The sequence below is a fragment of the Astatotilapia calliptera genome, chromosome 20 (assembly GCF_900246225.1).
Source record: "Astatotilapia calliptera chromosome 20, fAstCal1.2, whole genome shotgun sequence".
Lineage (NCBI taxonomy): Eukaryota > Metazoa > Chordata > Actinopteri > Cichliformes > Cichlidae > Astatotilapia > Astatotilapia calliptera.
In genome coordinates, this window is record NC_039321.1 from 12048103 (window position 1) to 12065266 (window position 17164).

At 38.4% G+C, this 17164-nt stretch overlaps 1 protein-coding gene across 5 annotated transcripts; it reads right to left on the reverse strand.

The window, feature by feature from the left end:
• Positions 1–301: 301 nt before the first annotated feature.
• Positions 302–16423, reverse strand: LOC113013105 (mitochondrial carrier homolog 1-like). Of its 5 annotated transcripts, none has more exons than XM_026153725.1 (13): positions 16338–16423; positions 16009–16161; positions 12625–12709; positions 12435–12541; positions 10643–10702; positions 9680–9737; positions 7982–8033; positions 7791–7850; positions 7606–7699; positions 2946–2993; positions 2793–2860; positions 1842–1917; positions 302–1234 (listed from the first exon to the last, which is right to left on the reverse strand). In XM_026153725.1, the coding sequence occupies exons 1-13, from the start codon at positions 16353–16355 to the stop codon at positions 1169–1171; spliced, it is 945 nt and encodes a 314-aa protein (XP_026009510.1). In that variant the 5' UTR covers positions 16356–16423; the 3' UTR covers positions 302–1168. The 5 variants fall into 5 exon arrangements, with proteins under 5 accessions (XP_026009510.1, XP_026009509.1, XP_026009511.1 ...); XM_026153724.1 differs by having other exon boundaries at positions 10643–10705; XM_026153727.1 differs by having other exon boundaries at positions 1173–1234; positions 2855–2860; positions 10643–10705.
• Positions 16424–17164: the final 741 nt, after the last annotated feature.

A 17164-nucleotide genomic window follows, 5' to 3' on the forward strand; every position in this document is an offset into this window, starting at 1 on the left:
TTAGAAAGCTAATGAATAGTTAATTTAAACTTACCTATGGATTATCTGCTCATCACTGTAAAACCTCATTAGTTCAGAGAACTTCAAAAAGTATGTAAACTTGTCGCCTTAGAAAAACGGTGAGTTATTTATTCATGTTAAAAAAAGTGGCCCAGGCAATGAACTATTCTTTACTATTCTATATCTACTATTCTATATCTAGTAACCCTCAATATGTTCTTATTTACTGCTTAAGATTGGATCTTAAAGCATCAGTATACAACTTATATAATATTTCACATTTTGAATATGAAGTGAACACTGTTGTGGCAAAGATTTTATTTTTTATCAATAAAAACAGGCAGGTGGGGTTGTTACTAGAGTCACACACATAAAGCAGAATTCATTTATCAGTCACATGTATCAGCGAACATGGACGCTTTCAGAACTAACAGACTGTTAACAGGTTTTTAAACCACTCGATTGGCAGGTTTAAAGGTTTAAAGGCTGACTGATAAAAAAGAAAACATTGTACAAACTTCAAAATCATATTTCTCCGTTTTATTAGACTCTGGCATATATAATATCTTGAGCTTCTTGACTTTCATACATTTCTCCAACCTCTTTTAAAGAAAATATTTTTTACTTAAAAAAATAGCATTACCTCTTTACTCAGTTTGCAAGAGCAACATCAAGAAAAAGACAGAGGTTTTTAATTGCAAAGAAACTGAAAACAGATCATCTGTTCAGCTGCAACACTGGAGTGGATTAATAACATCTAAAATCAAGCAAAATGACAAGTTTTAAAACAACCAGAGATGTTTAAAGTGCTGCAGACTATAGCAGAGGTACCAACAAACATATTGGTGCAATTTGGAAGTACTGTTCTCACTGCAAGTCAGTCAAATAAATCATTTCATGTGAGAATCATTTCTAAAATGTCTTTGTGAGTCTCAGCAACAAAACGGTGCCCATAGTTGGTGCATTGTTTGGAAGCAGGGAGGAAAGGAGTAGAAGCTGGTATAATCATAACAATGAATGTGCTTCTCATACTTCAAAAAAGGTTCTGCTGCTCCAGCTGTCTGGATGGATACAGCAGGCTGATGACAAAGGAAGGGATCGATATCTTTGGAAAATGTTTCTGAGCAAAAGGTGAAGAACATCCCAGCAGGTGGTGGCGATGACCATGTTAGTCCTCGATGGAGGTCAAGGGCACTCGGCGGAAAAAGAAACTGGATCCTCTAAAGAGGTGACCCTGGCGTGAGGGAGACAAAGAGAAGGAATATAGGAAAATATATAGTGCACTGGGGAACTCCAGCTCTGGTCTTCTGACTGGCTTTTGCAGTATGCTTTGCCTGAGCAGAGAGCATAGGCCTGTACACGTCGCAGTTCACCCTGCTACTTCTATCAGCAAGTGACCTGTTCCCTTAGCATCCATACATGCACATGCTGCATCACTACCTCCACCCTATTTGACAGGCAGTGTCCTGCTTACTCTCCACTATCCTACTGTAGTGTACAAGTGGTTTCCACTTTTTTGTGAACCCTCTGCATTTATCTTCACAAAGGTGTTTCTTGATTATAGATTTTGACAGTGATAGACCGACTACCTCCTTTCTTGACATGGCTACATACTGTGAATGTTTTTTCTGATCTAAGGAAAAATTCTACCTCTTTAGGCCTTTTGGTGTTGCTGAACCAGCCAGTGCATTCCTTCTTTTACAGATTGTTAATTTGAACATTCCTAAAGCTTCTGCATCCATCAGCATCTCTATTACCTCTATTTTGAGTTCCAGTGAATTGGTCATGGAATAATAAAATGGCATTAAGGAATCAAATGCCATGTGACATAGTGAGTGTACCTTGTTGCTCAGGTGATTCCAGCAGTGCAGCCAGGAGCTAAAGACGGGCGACAGAGGAGGAAGTCCTGCAGCCAGTCTGACAAGACAAAGCTCAGCAGTCAGACTGAAGCATCAGCGATTATTTTGCAAAAAAATATTAAAAGCATATTTACTGTAAACATAATAAAGACTTTAATGTAGCACAAAAAGCCCCTGTTCTGGAGACAAACTTCAAGTGTAAAAATGATGAACCATTTATTGTATGAGCCTCACATTAGTCAGATTTCGAGATCTTTAGTGATTTGGAAATGCTGTCAGACTCCAATCAATGCCTACATGGTAACACAAGAGCAGTTCATGGAGGAATCTGTAAACATATTTAAAACTTTAACTTTTGTTATGAGCACTGGTGCTTGTCCTTTGTCTACCAGTGGTCCTTGAAATATTTCTACAACTTCAGTTCTGCTGAAATTATTGGACATAACCTGGAAAGCACATACTAAAGCCCTTCCTTCGTAGTATATATATATATAAATCGAAGCTGCTAGAAAACATGTATGTGGCAGTCATATGAAAAACAGGAAGTTCCTCATTTAGAATTTCACCACTTTGTTCTTAATCATTGTATGAAAAAAATCTATGAGATCAGGAATCCAACTGCCATCTGATTGAAATTACCCTTAAAAAGTTATAAATGATATGAGCTCCAGTTTCTCTAATCTTTGTTGACTAAATTTAACCTTTTCCAGAAGGTTTGTGCAACTTTTGTCTTTTTATTCTTTTGTATTCCACAGACCTGCAATCACAGCATCATGTTTCAAGTTGGTGAGAGAAAAAAAAAAAACAATCGCTGAAACCATTTAATATGAGTGCGATAAAAAGCTAATTATAAACCTTGAAAGAGTCTACGGCATCAGGTTTAAATCAATATTACATTTTAAGTTCATAACTGTGTTTAGCTTAATGACTCACCCACAATTGTTTACCACCATAAGATCAGCAACCAGCATGAATGGATATGTAAGGACACTTACTGCAATCTAATGAGGCACAAAACGCACACTGCATTATTACTGAATTATGACATACAGGAGAAACCTTTCATGGTCTGAAGAGAGAACTTACGCCCATCACAAATTTAGTGTAGCTTCTCACTGCAGAGGCCTGACTGAACTGCAAAGAAATGTAAAGAGAGGGGGAAATGTTATTGAAGGAATTTACATGTTTCCAGAAACTAAAACTAATGCACTTAAAGTTCAATAGTTACAATCGTTTGTATAATAAACAACAAATTACCATGTAAGCATATACAAGTGTCTCTGAAACACCGGTATTACACGTTTTCTTTCATTCATCATTTTCGTTTTTGGTGTGTGAGGGTGATGGGTTTGTGTGCTCCAGTAATCCCAGAAGCTTTGTTGTCAAGTGCAATTTGCTACTGGTAGGGTCTTCGAAATCAAACTGGTCCTGGGTGAGGAGCCAGACACCCTACGCAGTATAATAAATCTAATAAAGGTTCAATGTAGCCTGCTCGGGACAGGGTCAGCGGGGATCCTACCCTGTCACCAGGAACAGGATAGAGGCTTATGGGTGAACGTCTGCTGGCCAAGCCTGAGCTCACAGCCTGGCAAGGATCAGCATGAAAAAGCTAAGTGGGTTTACTGTGGGACCACCACTCTCACAGGATGGGCTGCAGAGGAATGAAATATTGATAAGACATATGAACATGTGCATGGTACCCGGATACTATAGATCACTGGATGATTTTGTAATCAATAAAGACCAAGGAATTGACCTCAGGGGCAGGATTGTATCATGGCACAGATCTGAGGGTGGCTACAGAAAGATTTCTGCAGCACTGAAGGTTCTAATGAGCACAGTGGCCTCCATTGTCCGTAAATGGAAGACGTTTGGAACCACCAGAACTGTCTGACCATGTCAATCTACATGATCTGGGTAAAAGGGCCTTATTCGGGAGATGCCCAAGTACCCGATGGGCACTCTAGTAAAGAGCTCCCAGCATTGCTCTGTGGAGAGAGGAGAAGCTTTCAGAAACAACCATTCCTGTACTCCAAGTAGCCAGGGTGAAGCCTACTTCTCAGTAAAAGACACATGAGAACCTGCCTGACTACTGTGTGAATGTCTGGCCCTGCCAGAGCCCAGACTGAAATCTGCCTGAAACCCTCTGGAGAGAAATGGCTGTGCACTGCTGCTCCCCAGCTGAGGTTCCACAAAGGAGAATGGGAAATAAGCTGCCCAAAAATAGGTATGCAAAGCTTGTAGCATCACTCTCAAAGAGGCATGAGGCTGTAATTGCTGCCAAAGGTGTTTCAAGTATTAAGCAAAGGCTGTGAATATTTAAGTACTTGTTATATTTTTCTCTTTATGAATATAAATTTGCAAGAATTTCAAGCAATTGCTTTTATAGGTTATTGTATTTAACATTTTGCAGTGAACAATGAATAGGGCTGTAACATGACAAAATGTGGAACAAATGAAGCTCTGTGAATACTTTCCAGATGTACTGTATGTATTATAGGAGACATATATAAAAATGTCTGAGTAATGGGTAATTAAAAAAATGAAAAAATAAACCTATCTGGTAAAATGCAAAAGACAACTAGTATATGAAGCTAAAATTTCACAGCAATCCTCATAAACTACCAGTAACAAGTTTTAGAACACCACATTTTCAAGTTCTTTATTGAAAATTACGCAGTTTATTGTCTGATTGCACTCTGAAATGAAAGCATAGCACAAATAAGTAATTGGAGTTAAAAAAGAAATCATGGAATCAGTTTATAGACCAAAGTGTATTCTAACCTTTAACCCATCAGAGTAGCCTTCTTTGGCAGATATAACAGCTGAAGACAGTCGTGGCTTCTTTCTACAATAGAAATCGAATATTCTCCCATATCTGTAGGGTTAGTTCCCATAAACGTGGACCTTGTAGGTTGCTTTGCTTTCACTCTTCTGTCCAGTTCAAACCAGCTCGATGGGGTTTAAGTCTGGAGACTGTGCTGGACTCCATGTTTTCAAGCTCATCACCTTGTTCTTTGTTCCTGAGGTAGTTCTGGCACAGCTTGGATCTATGTTTTGGGTCTTTATGTTGCTGTAGGATGAAGCCTTGACCAACTAGGCTCATACCAGAGGGTCCTGCATGGTGCTGCACAATGCTGTGGTACGTGTTTTGGTTCAGGGAGCCTCTCACTCTGTACAAGTCACCGACCCTGGATCCAGCAAACAGCCCCAGACCATCACACTTCCTCCTCCATGTTTGACGGTTGATACCACACACTGTGGAACCATCCTTTACCTACTCGACCACAAAGATCCTGTGTGATGAACACAAGGTTTCAAATGTTGATCCATCAGTCCATAATACCTTCTTCCAGTCTTCAGTAGTCCAATGGTGGTGTTTCACGGCCCAGCCAAGCCTCTTTGTCTTATTCTGACGTCTGGCTTTCTTGCTGCAACTCGTCCTGTCAAACCTGAAGCTCAAAGTCTTCTCTTCACAGCTGAAACTGAGACTTTCTTACTACGACCACTATTAAGCTGTGCTTGAAGCTGTTGTCCTGTCAGCCGCCTATCACACAGCTGTTAACTCTCAGAAACTTGTCCTCTGATTGAGTCGTGTCTTTGGGTCTGCAGACCTCTTCCTGTCAGTTTGTTTCTGAGCCTTTGGATGCTGAAGGAAACTAAACTCACTGACACCTTGACTTTCTTTGCAGTTTCTCTGTAGGACAGACCGACATTTATATGAAGGTCTGTCTCTCTTCCATTGTTAATCACCTTTTTCTCACCATTCTTGTACCATCACACTACTTTCTGTTCAACTGATGCTTTCGAGCGTATGGTACCACAGTGTGTTCCAACACTGCTTAATGGTCTGCATGTATCAAGTGTGCCTCTTCTGTATGTTGTTTATTTGCAATAAGGCAACTTTGTCATTAGCCTAGCCCAGGCTTTTGTCTAGCTGGTGATGATGATAATAATACCTCTGCCATAAACACTAGCTTAGCTTTTTGTCTATGAGACTATCCACTTGTTAAGTGATGATGTAACAACCCTGCCTCTGGGTCCAAACTCCTCCTTTTTTAATGCTATTGTCTTTTTCATGTATTGTAATGCTTTGTATTTTGTTTTAATACAAACAATACTAAAAAACCCCTTAAAAATAATCTATGTTCACTGTAGGCCTCTCTGCTTTTTTATTAGCACTATTCATGTGCACTGCATTTTTAAGCTCAGTTTTTGAAACCTTACGATGTAATTAGAATCCATGGGCTCACAGTCCGCTAGACGCCAAATATTTGAATGTTGAAATTTTAAAAAAAGAAAAGAAAAGAAAAAAAAAAGGACTCTCAGACTAATAATGGATTGCATTTATATAGCGCTTTTCAAGATCCTCAAAGCGCTTTACAATTCCACTATTCATTCACTCTCACATTCACACACTGGTGGAGGCAAGCTACAGTTTTAGCCACAGCTGCCTTGGGGCAGAAGCAAGGCAGCTATATCGCGCCATCGGCCATTCTGGCCAACACCAGTAGGTGGTAGGTGAAGTGTCTTGCCCAAGGACACAACGACCAATACGACCAAGACTTACAACCTTCCGATTACAAGATGAGCTTCCCAACCCCCTGAACCACTCGACTAACTAAGACTTCAACTGTTACATTAAGATGAGAATGTTTTGTTTCTTGTATTATATTCATAGTGATAGCAGAGCTACAACTTTTAGCTGTTTTTATAAATCCTTCAGTCAGAACATGGCATATCATTTTCAGTGAGATAACTTTCTTTGAACCTTGTGAATCCTCTTTTTCATGGATGCCTCAGTGTTAAATTTGATTGGAACATCTGGGAGAACAGCCAAACCTATCATTTTATAGAAGATAAAAGACCATTTTTAACTCTTTAAAGAAGAGTTTTGACCCTGAAATGGCTAATAACGTCAGATGTCAAAAATATATTTTTCTATAGAAAGCACTCAGACATAGAAAAATGTACTTGTAAAATTGTGTGTGTGGAAATGGGCCAAGTGGAGCAGAAAAGCACTATATAAGTGCAAGTCCATTATCACATCAGGATAGCCAGTGTCAACTTTAAGAAAATATTTTGTGTTTTGTATGATTAGCAGCATTGGCCAAATAGATTTCTAAGATTTGCAATCATTTATATAAAGTTTAGATTTCTTTCTAAATTAAGTGTTATAATATTCCGGTGTACTTCCGGGCCTTTGCTCTGTTGACAGGAATCTGGTCTTATTTTGTTGAAGGGATACAAATTGGATTATATTAACAGATTTTAAATTATGACAGGAATTTTAAAGTTGCATGAGAGCTCTTTTGTTTGTCACATTGTAGCTCTTACGGTATGTTTTTGAATGTACACAGGAAATCTTTGATACCACATGAACAGGATAATACGTATAATACAGAGATTCATCTGTTAATCTGTCAAGTGTGCAACCTCCCATTGTTTAATCCCCCTTACTGCACTGTACTGTCCATTACACTTGAGCCACTTAATGTTATCTAATTTTTGCATTTTGACTACATTTTAAATTCTGTTTTTTTGCTTTGTGGAAAATAAGGGCGCTCTACCTTCTGAGGCACAACCTCAAAGGTAGGTGTGGCTCAGGAGGTAGAGCGGGTGTTGAACATGCTCTTCAAGTGCCCACCTAGAACATACAATAGTTTTCCTAATAAAAATACAGTACTATTATAAAATTATATTTATTGTCAAAGCTTGTTGAAATAGGTAAAGGTGACAGACTTACACTTTCATCCACAGCATAGGTGTTAATAAAGTGAGCCAGGAGATTACAACACCACAGAAACAGAACCTCTCCCAGGACATGCGGTATGAGACCACTGCAAACACACAAACACTGCTATGATGGTTGGAGGTGAAAGATCACGATATCTGAGCAGGACAGACTGTACTAATAAAAGCATGACTCACACATAGAAGCCAGCAACTCCTTCCTCCTTGAAAATCTTGACCATACAGCTGAGCATCCCACTAAAAATCAGACAGACCTTTAATATCATCTTGCTTTTTTATGTAGATGTGAGTGTAGAATGTTTCTTTTAATCCACTTTCTTCATCTACAAAACACTTGTATGAAATTTATGTATAAACCAAAGTCTTACCCATACTTGACTTCTCTGCCAACAAACTGAGCCATGCAGCGTACCGACATAACTGCCAACGCAGAAAGGTTTATCAGATCATTTCATTCAGACAACATAACACTTTCATGAGGACTGGGAACATGCTACATACTGTAAACTGCAAACAAAGATTGATGCCTCAGAATAGTTCAATATGTAAACAAGTCTGTTAGTCCAACATGAGATTCCTGCTTCATGTGACGACTCAAATCACTACCTTCACATTTTAGGCCACTGTTCACAATCAGGCATTAAAAGGAGTTACAAATTTTCAAAGCACGCAGTAAAGACAGAATTCAATTAAAAATACTCAGTGTTGGGGAGTAACGGAATACATGTACCGCCGTTACGTATTTAAAATACAAAATATGAGTAACTGTATTCCGTTACAGTTACCGTTTAAAAAGGTGGTATTTAGAATACATTTACTTTGTTGAAATAAATGGATTACACTGCGGTACTTTCCTGTTTCATTTTGTCGCAGGTCAGGACTGTTTGGGTTTTGTTTGACAGCTACGTTCTGTTGTTCCAGGCAGCAGCGTTACGGTTGCCATGGTTACAGGGTTACGCTCTCTCTCTCTCTCTCTGCGACTGTGTGTTTCCTGGGTGAGAGAGCGCCTTTTCGTTGTTGTTGTTGTTGTTGTTGTGTTAAGCTAACAGGCAGAATGCTACAAGCATAGCTCTAAAGAATGTAGCATCATGGGCAGTGTAGTCCGTGTTGCAGGGAGAATGGACTGCCATACACGTTATGGGTCTGTGAGCGCAAGGAGGGAGAAAAAGGGGAGTGGAAAGGTACGAGTTGTCATCGAGGAAAAACGGGAGCTGGAAGCATGTAAATATAATAATAACCACTTCAGCCAAGAAGAGAGCCTGACGAGCCCAGTTGTAAGTAAGCTATTAAGACTCGACTGTACACTGTGTTCGTGTTTTCCTCCGAAAACAATAAGTTCCGTTGGAGCAGCCTTTCAACGCCTCTCTCTGTCTCTCGCAAGAAAAGTTGACCCACACAACAAAGTAAAGCTATTTTTCGGCTACGAGCTGACAGGGACCCCGCCGTATTAGTCAGAGGTCCCTTTACTACAGTTCGGAGTCGCGGACCTTCAGTAATAGTAATAAATCACACAGTAATAGTACATTCACGTTGTTGTAAAAAGCATGATAATATATTAAGTAATCCAAAGTATTCAGAATACGTTACTGTCATTGAGTAACGTAACGGAATACGTTACAGAATACATTTTGGGGCATGTATTCTGTATTCTGTAATGGAATACATTTTAAAAGTAACCTTCCCAACACTGAAAATACTTAATCAGTAGTTAAAAACAACAGAAAAAGAACACAGTACTTTTTTTAGTTATACTGACGACACACATTTATTTAGAATACAGTCACATTTTAATCATATGTTGACAGAGTGCTTTGTTCTATAAACTTTGAGCACTTTATCTACCTCAGACCTACATTCACTTTAGACTCACAAACATGCGTCTCTTTAGATTGTGGGCGGAGCCACAGAACCCATTGGACGCTCAGGAGCTGGAGTTCAAACCAGGAAATCTCTTCCTGTAAGGTGACTGCAGCACTATTTTATTTTACTAATCTCTGCCTAGCTTTTTTTATTTACTCAAAAGAAATGTTTCATGGCAGAATAAACATTTCCGGTTGCTGACATACCATGAAAAGGATGGGTGGCTACTCTGGACAGGCACTGGATGATCATCTCATGTGAGGTCTGGGAGACAAAGCAATGTAAAGAGAACGTTTTTCAAAGCCAGAAATAGCAAGACAATGTCTACAAATATCCTCTGCTTTCCAGATTTTTCACTTGATCACCACTTGCCTGTCTCAAATTTGCCCAGAGAAATTCCAGGGAAAATATAAGAACTTCCTAACAGGAATTATGCACAATTTCTGGTCCCTACCAACATTTGGTTTCTCAAAAAAGTATTTTAGGGATGAAGGTTGTTTCTAGACACTTTTTGGCATTTTTTAAGGAACATAATCTCTGATGAATCCTTTCAGGACCTGGTTGAAAATCTGCCATGAAGAATTAAGACAATTCTGAAGGCAAAAGGAGGTCCAACTCGCTTTTGGTCCATTTACGGTCCTGCAAATGACGGCAGGTTTCCCCATATATAAACAGTATAAAGTTATAAATATTACATTTTTTTATAATGACTATAATTAGCACTACTGACGGACAGTGGGCGTTGAGGTCATTTTTCTTGATCATTAATTTGCAAATTGGGAAACCAATGGGAAACCTTAAAAACCAGGTCCAGTAGGAAGTAGTGGAAAACTTGTAGTAACTAGTTCTAAGATGTTTTGCAAGGTTTTTATTTTGTGGCATGATACCACATTTCAGGTTTTACACTGTGCCCTCACAATTTTCTGGAAATGCATTGATTAATCAAAAAGGATCCAATATTGTTTTCAAATAAAACCAAATCTATCAGTTACAGCATTTGATACTGATCATCATTGAACCATTTACCCTTTAAATTTAGGGCTTAAATGATTTTCAAATCATCGTATTCTGTCTTTTTCACAACTTATGAATAAGGAAACATTTGTACATCAGTTCAGCTACACTCAAAATGAAAGAAGTGAAGAACAGCCCTCACAGAGTTGTCTCACCTCTTTGACCACTTTCCTGAGTGAATTCTGCTGGTCGCCGTTCTTAAACAGGACGTCTATCTGCTGAACAAAGAACTCCGATTACCCTTCAAAACACACTATTGTGTAATCAGATATTTAAAGAACATAACATTCATCGACAACATCAATCATCTACAGCTCCACCTGCACAATCACTTAAAAACCCAAGTTTATTTTTGCAGAACCAAATTCTTATGCATGTTTTAAATAAAATCATATGCGTGAGCACAGTGATTACACTTTACTGCCTGTCATCTCTCAAAGGCCTATTCAAGCACATCAGCTGTTCTTATTTGTAACTGGTAACAAATAAACAACATGTAAGTCCTTTGAACTTCACTAATATTTTGACTACAAACTGCAGCAAGATTACAGAAAATTACAGACCATGTTTACATGAAAGGCAAAAATGAATTAATTGATAATAAAAAGGAATTGAAATTGATTCCTATTGTAACACTTCTGCTATCAAACTGTGCCCTGGCTGAAAATCCATATGTTACAGCAATGTGACAGCAGAGGATTATTATCATTATGAAAATTCACTGAATGGGAAAAAGCTTTGAATGTGCTTTTGTCAAAAACTGAACCAGTAATGACAACAACACTGAGCAGCAATAAAAACCAAATTAAAAATATTATTTAAAGAAAAAAAACCCCAAAACATTAGCACAACATTGGCATGAAACCTGAAATAACTTGTCCTCTGTCAGGACATCACAACAAAAAGGGAACACAAACACTGGAAATGGCATCCCACTGATTCAGGAGACTTTCCTCCAGACAAAAGCAGCCTGCAAAGCTGGGAGAGCTTGCTGTTAGTGATTCATACAGGAGAACGATAAAAACCCAAGGTTTCTATTCAACACTGAATATTATTAATTTAGCTTTAATAATAAGGTGGCAGTAAATAAATCACTTCCTGTTCGAGCTGTTTCAGCCAATTACAGATCATTGAGACCACAGGCATGTCTCGAGTTTTAATCATCTTAAATTCCATCCACAGGTTTTTGGAAAACAATGACAATTTGATTTCATTTCATAAAACTGTACTTGTGTTAGTGCAGTATAGTGTCAGACGAGTGCCTGTAATCTTCACACACTTGGCAAATGCCTCTTGTTTTAGAGGCATTTAAATACACAGGGGAAAATCTTATTTGCAGCATGGCCCTGCTGGGGCCACATAAATATAAGCACAGTGACCCTGTGCTGTATCTGAAACACTGTGACGTGAAACATTCAGCAGCATGTTAAAGTAATAATTCAGTAACACTGCAGTATGGGAAAAGTCAGAGTGTAGTGTTTATACGTATTCGTTTTTAATACGAAGGCAGGTAGGAAAAGTCTAATATCAGCTGTTTAACAGTTTGGTTCCCACACTCTGTGTAAAGTACAGAGCGTGCCCTCATCATTGGCTATCATCATTGTGCTTCTGTATAAGCCTTTGCAATAGAACATATAGAACATATGCAGCTCCGTTTTTGTTCTTTATCTTTCAGATTTTAAAGAGTTACAATCAATACAATACTCCAGCTTGTCCAGGTTGAAATCTAAAGATAACAAAGGGAATTTTTAACAGTTTTAACAGTTTAATGTTAAGTTCAAGTTGAATCACAGAGATTCTTGATGGAGGTCACACTGTCAGAACTGCTAATTCAAATGACTTATACAGGCACCTCTGATGGATCCAGCTATAGAGAAACATCTGCTTATTCATCTTAGCAAGAAGGGTTGTACCCTTTGTACCATCTTAATCTCATTTCCTGCTTACCTGTTTAACTTTGCTCCTCACCACAGTAGAGATGGCACTGGATACAATACGTGGTGAGAGGCCACGAAGAAGTCCTCTCTTTCCATCCACCTTCACAATATGCTGCGCTGAAAACAAATTCATGTCCTGTAAAATGTTCATGCTTTGTCCAGTTAGACGATAAGTCATCCATTAATCCCACTTCACTCACCATAAGAGAGAAAGCCGGGCAGGTATAAAACTCTCCTTCCAAACATAGTTGTTCCCACAGTCGGGGGAAGAGGCTCATGTCCCACCTGGAGACAACAGCAGTTTCAATTAAACAGATTCTCTACATGACCATTTTCTTTTATTCAACTACAGCTTCGGGTGTTTGCTTTCCAAGAACAGACTGGACGACTTAAACAACTGACCAAAATACATTTAAATCATTATTTTAAATCAGTGACAGACAGAACAATTCAGGTTTTGAAAAACAGACATAATGAGCCAAAATGAAAGAGTAAAAAATGTAAACACTGAATGAGATGAAATTAAAGAAAGATGACCATCTCAGCAACGTGTCATCAATTTGCCTTTTGGAATAAAAACGCCACCCTCAATAAAAACCAGTTTATCTGGATGTGCTTTTGCTAATAGTAAATCAGCTTTATTCTTAATCAAGACATAAAACAAAGTACACGTCTGACTAATATGTCAAATGAGAAATGGGTTGAGTATGAAAATTATTCTCATGGCTGGATTTTTGCAGACATGATCCAGATTTGGCCCGTGCAGATTAGCGTCTGCATACGACTGCAGCAGTGTGACTCTGAATCAGGTGTTGAACCATAACACATGTGTTTTTGCTGATAGTTAATTATAGCTTAAAGCTAATCAGAGTCTAATCAGGTGTAGCTTTGACCAATATCATGAATAAGAAAATATAATCTATAACAATGATTCCAATCACAGTCCTCTTACTGAGAAGCTGTGTAGAAACAACCTTGGAAAGTAAGTGTTCATGTGTGTGTGGAAAAGATGTGACGTGTGTGGGAGTGAGTGACACCAACGAGGCACTAATCTAAAAGGACGTCTGACTTCTTAAATACAGTGTGTAAGTGTGCTGTGTATTCTGTACAAATGTTTGTGTGCGATCTTCTCTGCTTAGGCTGCTGCCTCGATCAGCAGAAGGAAATGGGTGGATGGAGGTTTAAACTTTGGTTTATATCAGCTATGTGGAAAAGTCAAACAGATAGAGAGAGAATGATAAGGGTGGCTGATCAGTTGTCAACCACATGACTGGATGTCACAATGGGTGAGGCCAGATGTCACCTGAGAAGCTGTGCCATTCTGTAACAGAGGTATAAAAATTAGGTGAAGAAGAGATTCAGGGTTTATCCCTTTGTCTTCTGCAAGATAAGCAGTTAAGCTGACTGGAACAGTTCACAGTTGAAAATTCCAGCAAAGACACTAAAGGGATGTTGGGATGCTGTCCACACTGTGAACCTGCACACTGGCTTGTTTTTGTTTTTTACCCTTTTGCTTATTTTTCCGGTGTTAGATGAAAGAATCCGGGTTTGGGTTAGGATCTGGATTTCCAATCAACACGGAACAAAAGGATGAGTACATCTTCAGATCCAGTTGTGCTCACTGTCTCTCCAACCTTCTTCCTCACAAGATCTGAAAACTCAGCATTAGCTCAGAGTGGGTTCATTAGATAATCTAATTCAAGGGATTTAATCAGAAAAAAAACTGTTTGACACTGCTTTGCAAAGTTACACACCAATTCAATATTCATTGTAGTGACCTCCAATTGATGTGATCAGTGTCATTACTGCCAACATGAATTATGATTTTACTGAATCTATATTTATCCTGAACCAGCAGATTCATGTCTCCTTCAATGTCATCTGCTCTGACGCCTGAAAGACGATTAAAGCAGAATCACCAATAACTAGATAAAGTGTAGAACAACTAAATTTGTTTTGCTGTTATTTAGAGGCAAAAATCACAATAAAGGACCAATCATGTTAAGTGATGTGGTTTACAGATGACAAGCTAAAAGAAAAATCAGTGTAAAATTTCCACGTTTTTGGACATCAGTGTGCCAGAACAGCATGTTCACATTAAAGTCTGCACTGAAAAAAACTTAAATAAATCTTAAATACAGATGGTGAAGAGAGCTGTTGGGCACATGAGTTCAAAAATATTTCACAGGCGATCGCTGAAATCTAATGACTGTGAGGTGTACAGTCTACAGTCCTATCAAAAGTTATGGAATCACCAACCTTGATTTGAATAAAGTAAAACACAGTAAAAACTCTGAAAGCACATCCTCAAACTACAGATGTGACACAAAACTATCAGTCCACGCAGTTCAACCCAGCTGTCACAGAGTGACACCCAAGGTGCACGTTGGACAGGTCGTCCATCACAAGCATCTGCAGTGGATCGAAGCTATTTTATGTTTAAGAACTGGCTTCATTAAAGAGGCCCCAAACAAATCACATTGCTTTAATTAAAGTGAACATGAAACACTACAAGAGTAAAGGTTCATTTAGGAGACCTGCTTTCAAAAGCAGAACACGTTTAGCGCCATCTTGTGCCACATGGCATCACCGACTTGGTTGGTTAGTTCTGGCTAATAGATTTAAGTATTATTCAGAGATTATCTGTCTCATAAAATCATGGAAGGACAGGCCCCAGCACGGTATGTACCACCAACAGATAAAGGAAGTGGCCTCTGGTAGAGGATCCGAGCTTGAAGGATAGACCACCCGCAGGGGGGAGCAGGGAGTTATACACATCTATCTATATACATATACACACACATACACACACATATACACATGTGTGTATGTATATATATATACATACATATATATATAATTATTCAAAATAGTGAAAAGAGGGTGCTTGCAGACCTTAACAAGTTGTAACATCTGGCTAAGTAAACAAAAGCATGGCCCCAAAATAAAGATGTAGCTTGTTCCAAGTCAAGTGTGTTTAAAATTTTGAGAAAATGGAAAACGGACCTCACAGTAGAGCCATCAGAGTCTTTGACTACAAGACTCTGGGCTTATAGTTTTTCCTGTCATCCAGCTTTTGCAATACATTTTCAGTGTTTAAAACAATGCTGGATGTTCATTCTAAGTTTGGAGGGTTTTACAGAATGAGCACAACAGAATGTCTTGATGCATCATCCAGGTAAGGAAATCCTAAAAAGTTTATTCTGTTCATCTGGACGTTTTAGTGGGAGAAACATTAGTGGCATCTTCAGTCTCAGCTGACTGCAGCTTTCCACCTGTATAAACAGTACATTTGTAAATGGTTCGACGGAACAGAAATAACTGCTTAGATTTACAGTATTTTTGAGGTGAGGCTCGGATTTAAAAGTCAAACGCAATTTCGTATCGATGAGGAAAACAAGACAACACTATAGACTCTTCTGCCCATAGCGGTTATAAATGTAACCCACAGCAAGCGATTACATTTCACTGCTAAGCTAAATGAGTAAATAGAAGCATGAGTTGACATATTTCCAAAAACAGCACGGAAGCTGTATATTCATATTCAGCCTCTATGATGACTGTTAGCTAGCTACATCGGCTACCTGTATTAGCAGCTTGACGTACAGCAGCGGGTGTGTGAGGGTTGTTACACCCGCTCCCAGCAGAAACACTGCGGTGTCCACGTCCACGGTGGTTGGTGTAGCATCCTGCGCGACACCGACTGCTGGACCATGCAGGTTTTCTGTCGACTCCATCTTTAGTTACCGTGAACGAGGGAGACGAATCATTAGCGTTGTGTATCAAACAACAAAAACAACTTCCGCTTTTCAGAATAATAGTTTAAGTGGAGACGTTTTCTAGTGAGTAAAATGCAGGCGTGAGTGAGAGCAGATTTCACAACGTATTCTGTCTAAAAATAGCTATCTCTTACCAAAGCTCGTGAAGTCATAAAAACACGTGCGTGTACTTCTTATCTGCCACAGCCAGAGAGCTTCCTGTCAGCGTGGACAGAGATTAACAGCGCCTCTTGGGTAGTCTGCCTTAAATTCTAGAAATAAATAATAAATATTGAAAGGCTTGTGTAGCATGCTGGTTAAAAACGTATAAACTGGTATATTTTTTCTTATAGTGCTTAATTTAATTCTGGATCTAGAAGAAGCCGATTGGACGGACTTAATCTCGCTGTTTCTCACTATTTTATTTTAGTAGCAGTATTTTTCTTTTTCTTTTTTTTCTTTTTTTTTAAAATGATGCATTATTTTTAAATATTCCTGACGAAATCAGGAACCACAAAAAACAAAAACAAAAAACAAAAAAAAAACGTTGTATGCATATGGTCATTTCTAATTACATACATACATGACTATCAGCCTTCCATGCTTCAAAATAGCAGTGCTGTTCATGGCTCAGTCAGCTCATCCATCCATTCACTTACCTAACACATAACAAATGTTTTTATTTTTTTGTTTTTGGTTTATTTGATTTTTAAAGTCAGTTACATCCCCGAAGCAACTCAATTTATCAAATAATATGAGATCGTGCAAAAGTTTAAAAAAAAAAACTAGATAAACATAAAAAGGAAAATGCAACATTTTTGTAAAAAGGACAAGAGATGAAGCAGGAAATTATCAATCTAGTGATAACAAAAACAAATAAAAAATGTAATTGGTTGCAAAGCAATACATCTCACTATATGTTGCTGTCAGCTGAATTCTCTATTATTATTATTATTATTATTATTATTATTATTATTATTAT

Excerpts from the sequence above, each read along its gene's own strand:
- LOC113013105 (XM_026153724.1), bottom strand. Across the intron at positions 7,700-7,790 it reads GGAGTTGCTGGCTTCTATGT|TGGTCTCATACCGCATGTCC; the intron begins GTGAGTCATGCT and ends GTGTGTTTGCAG. Across the intron at positions 2,994-7,605 it reads CCTATGCTGTGGATGAAAGT|TTCAGTCAGGCCTCTGCAGT; the intron begins GTAAGTCTGTCA and ends ATTTCTTTGCAG.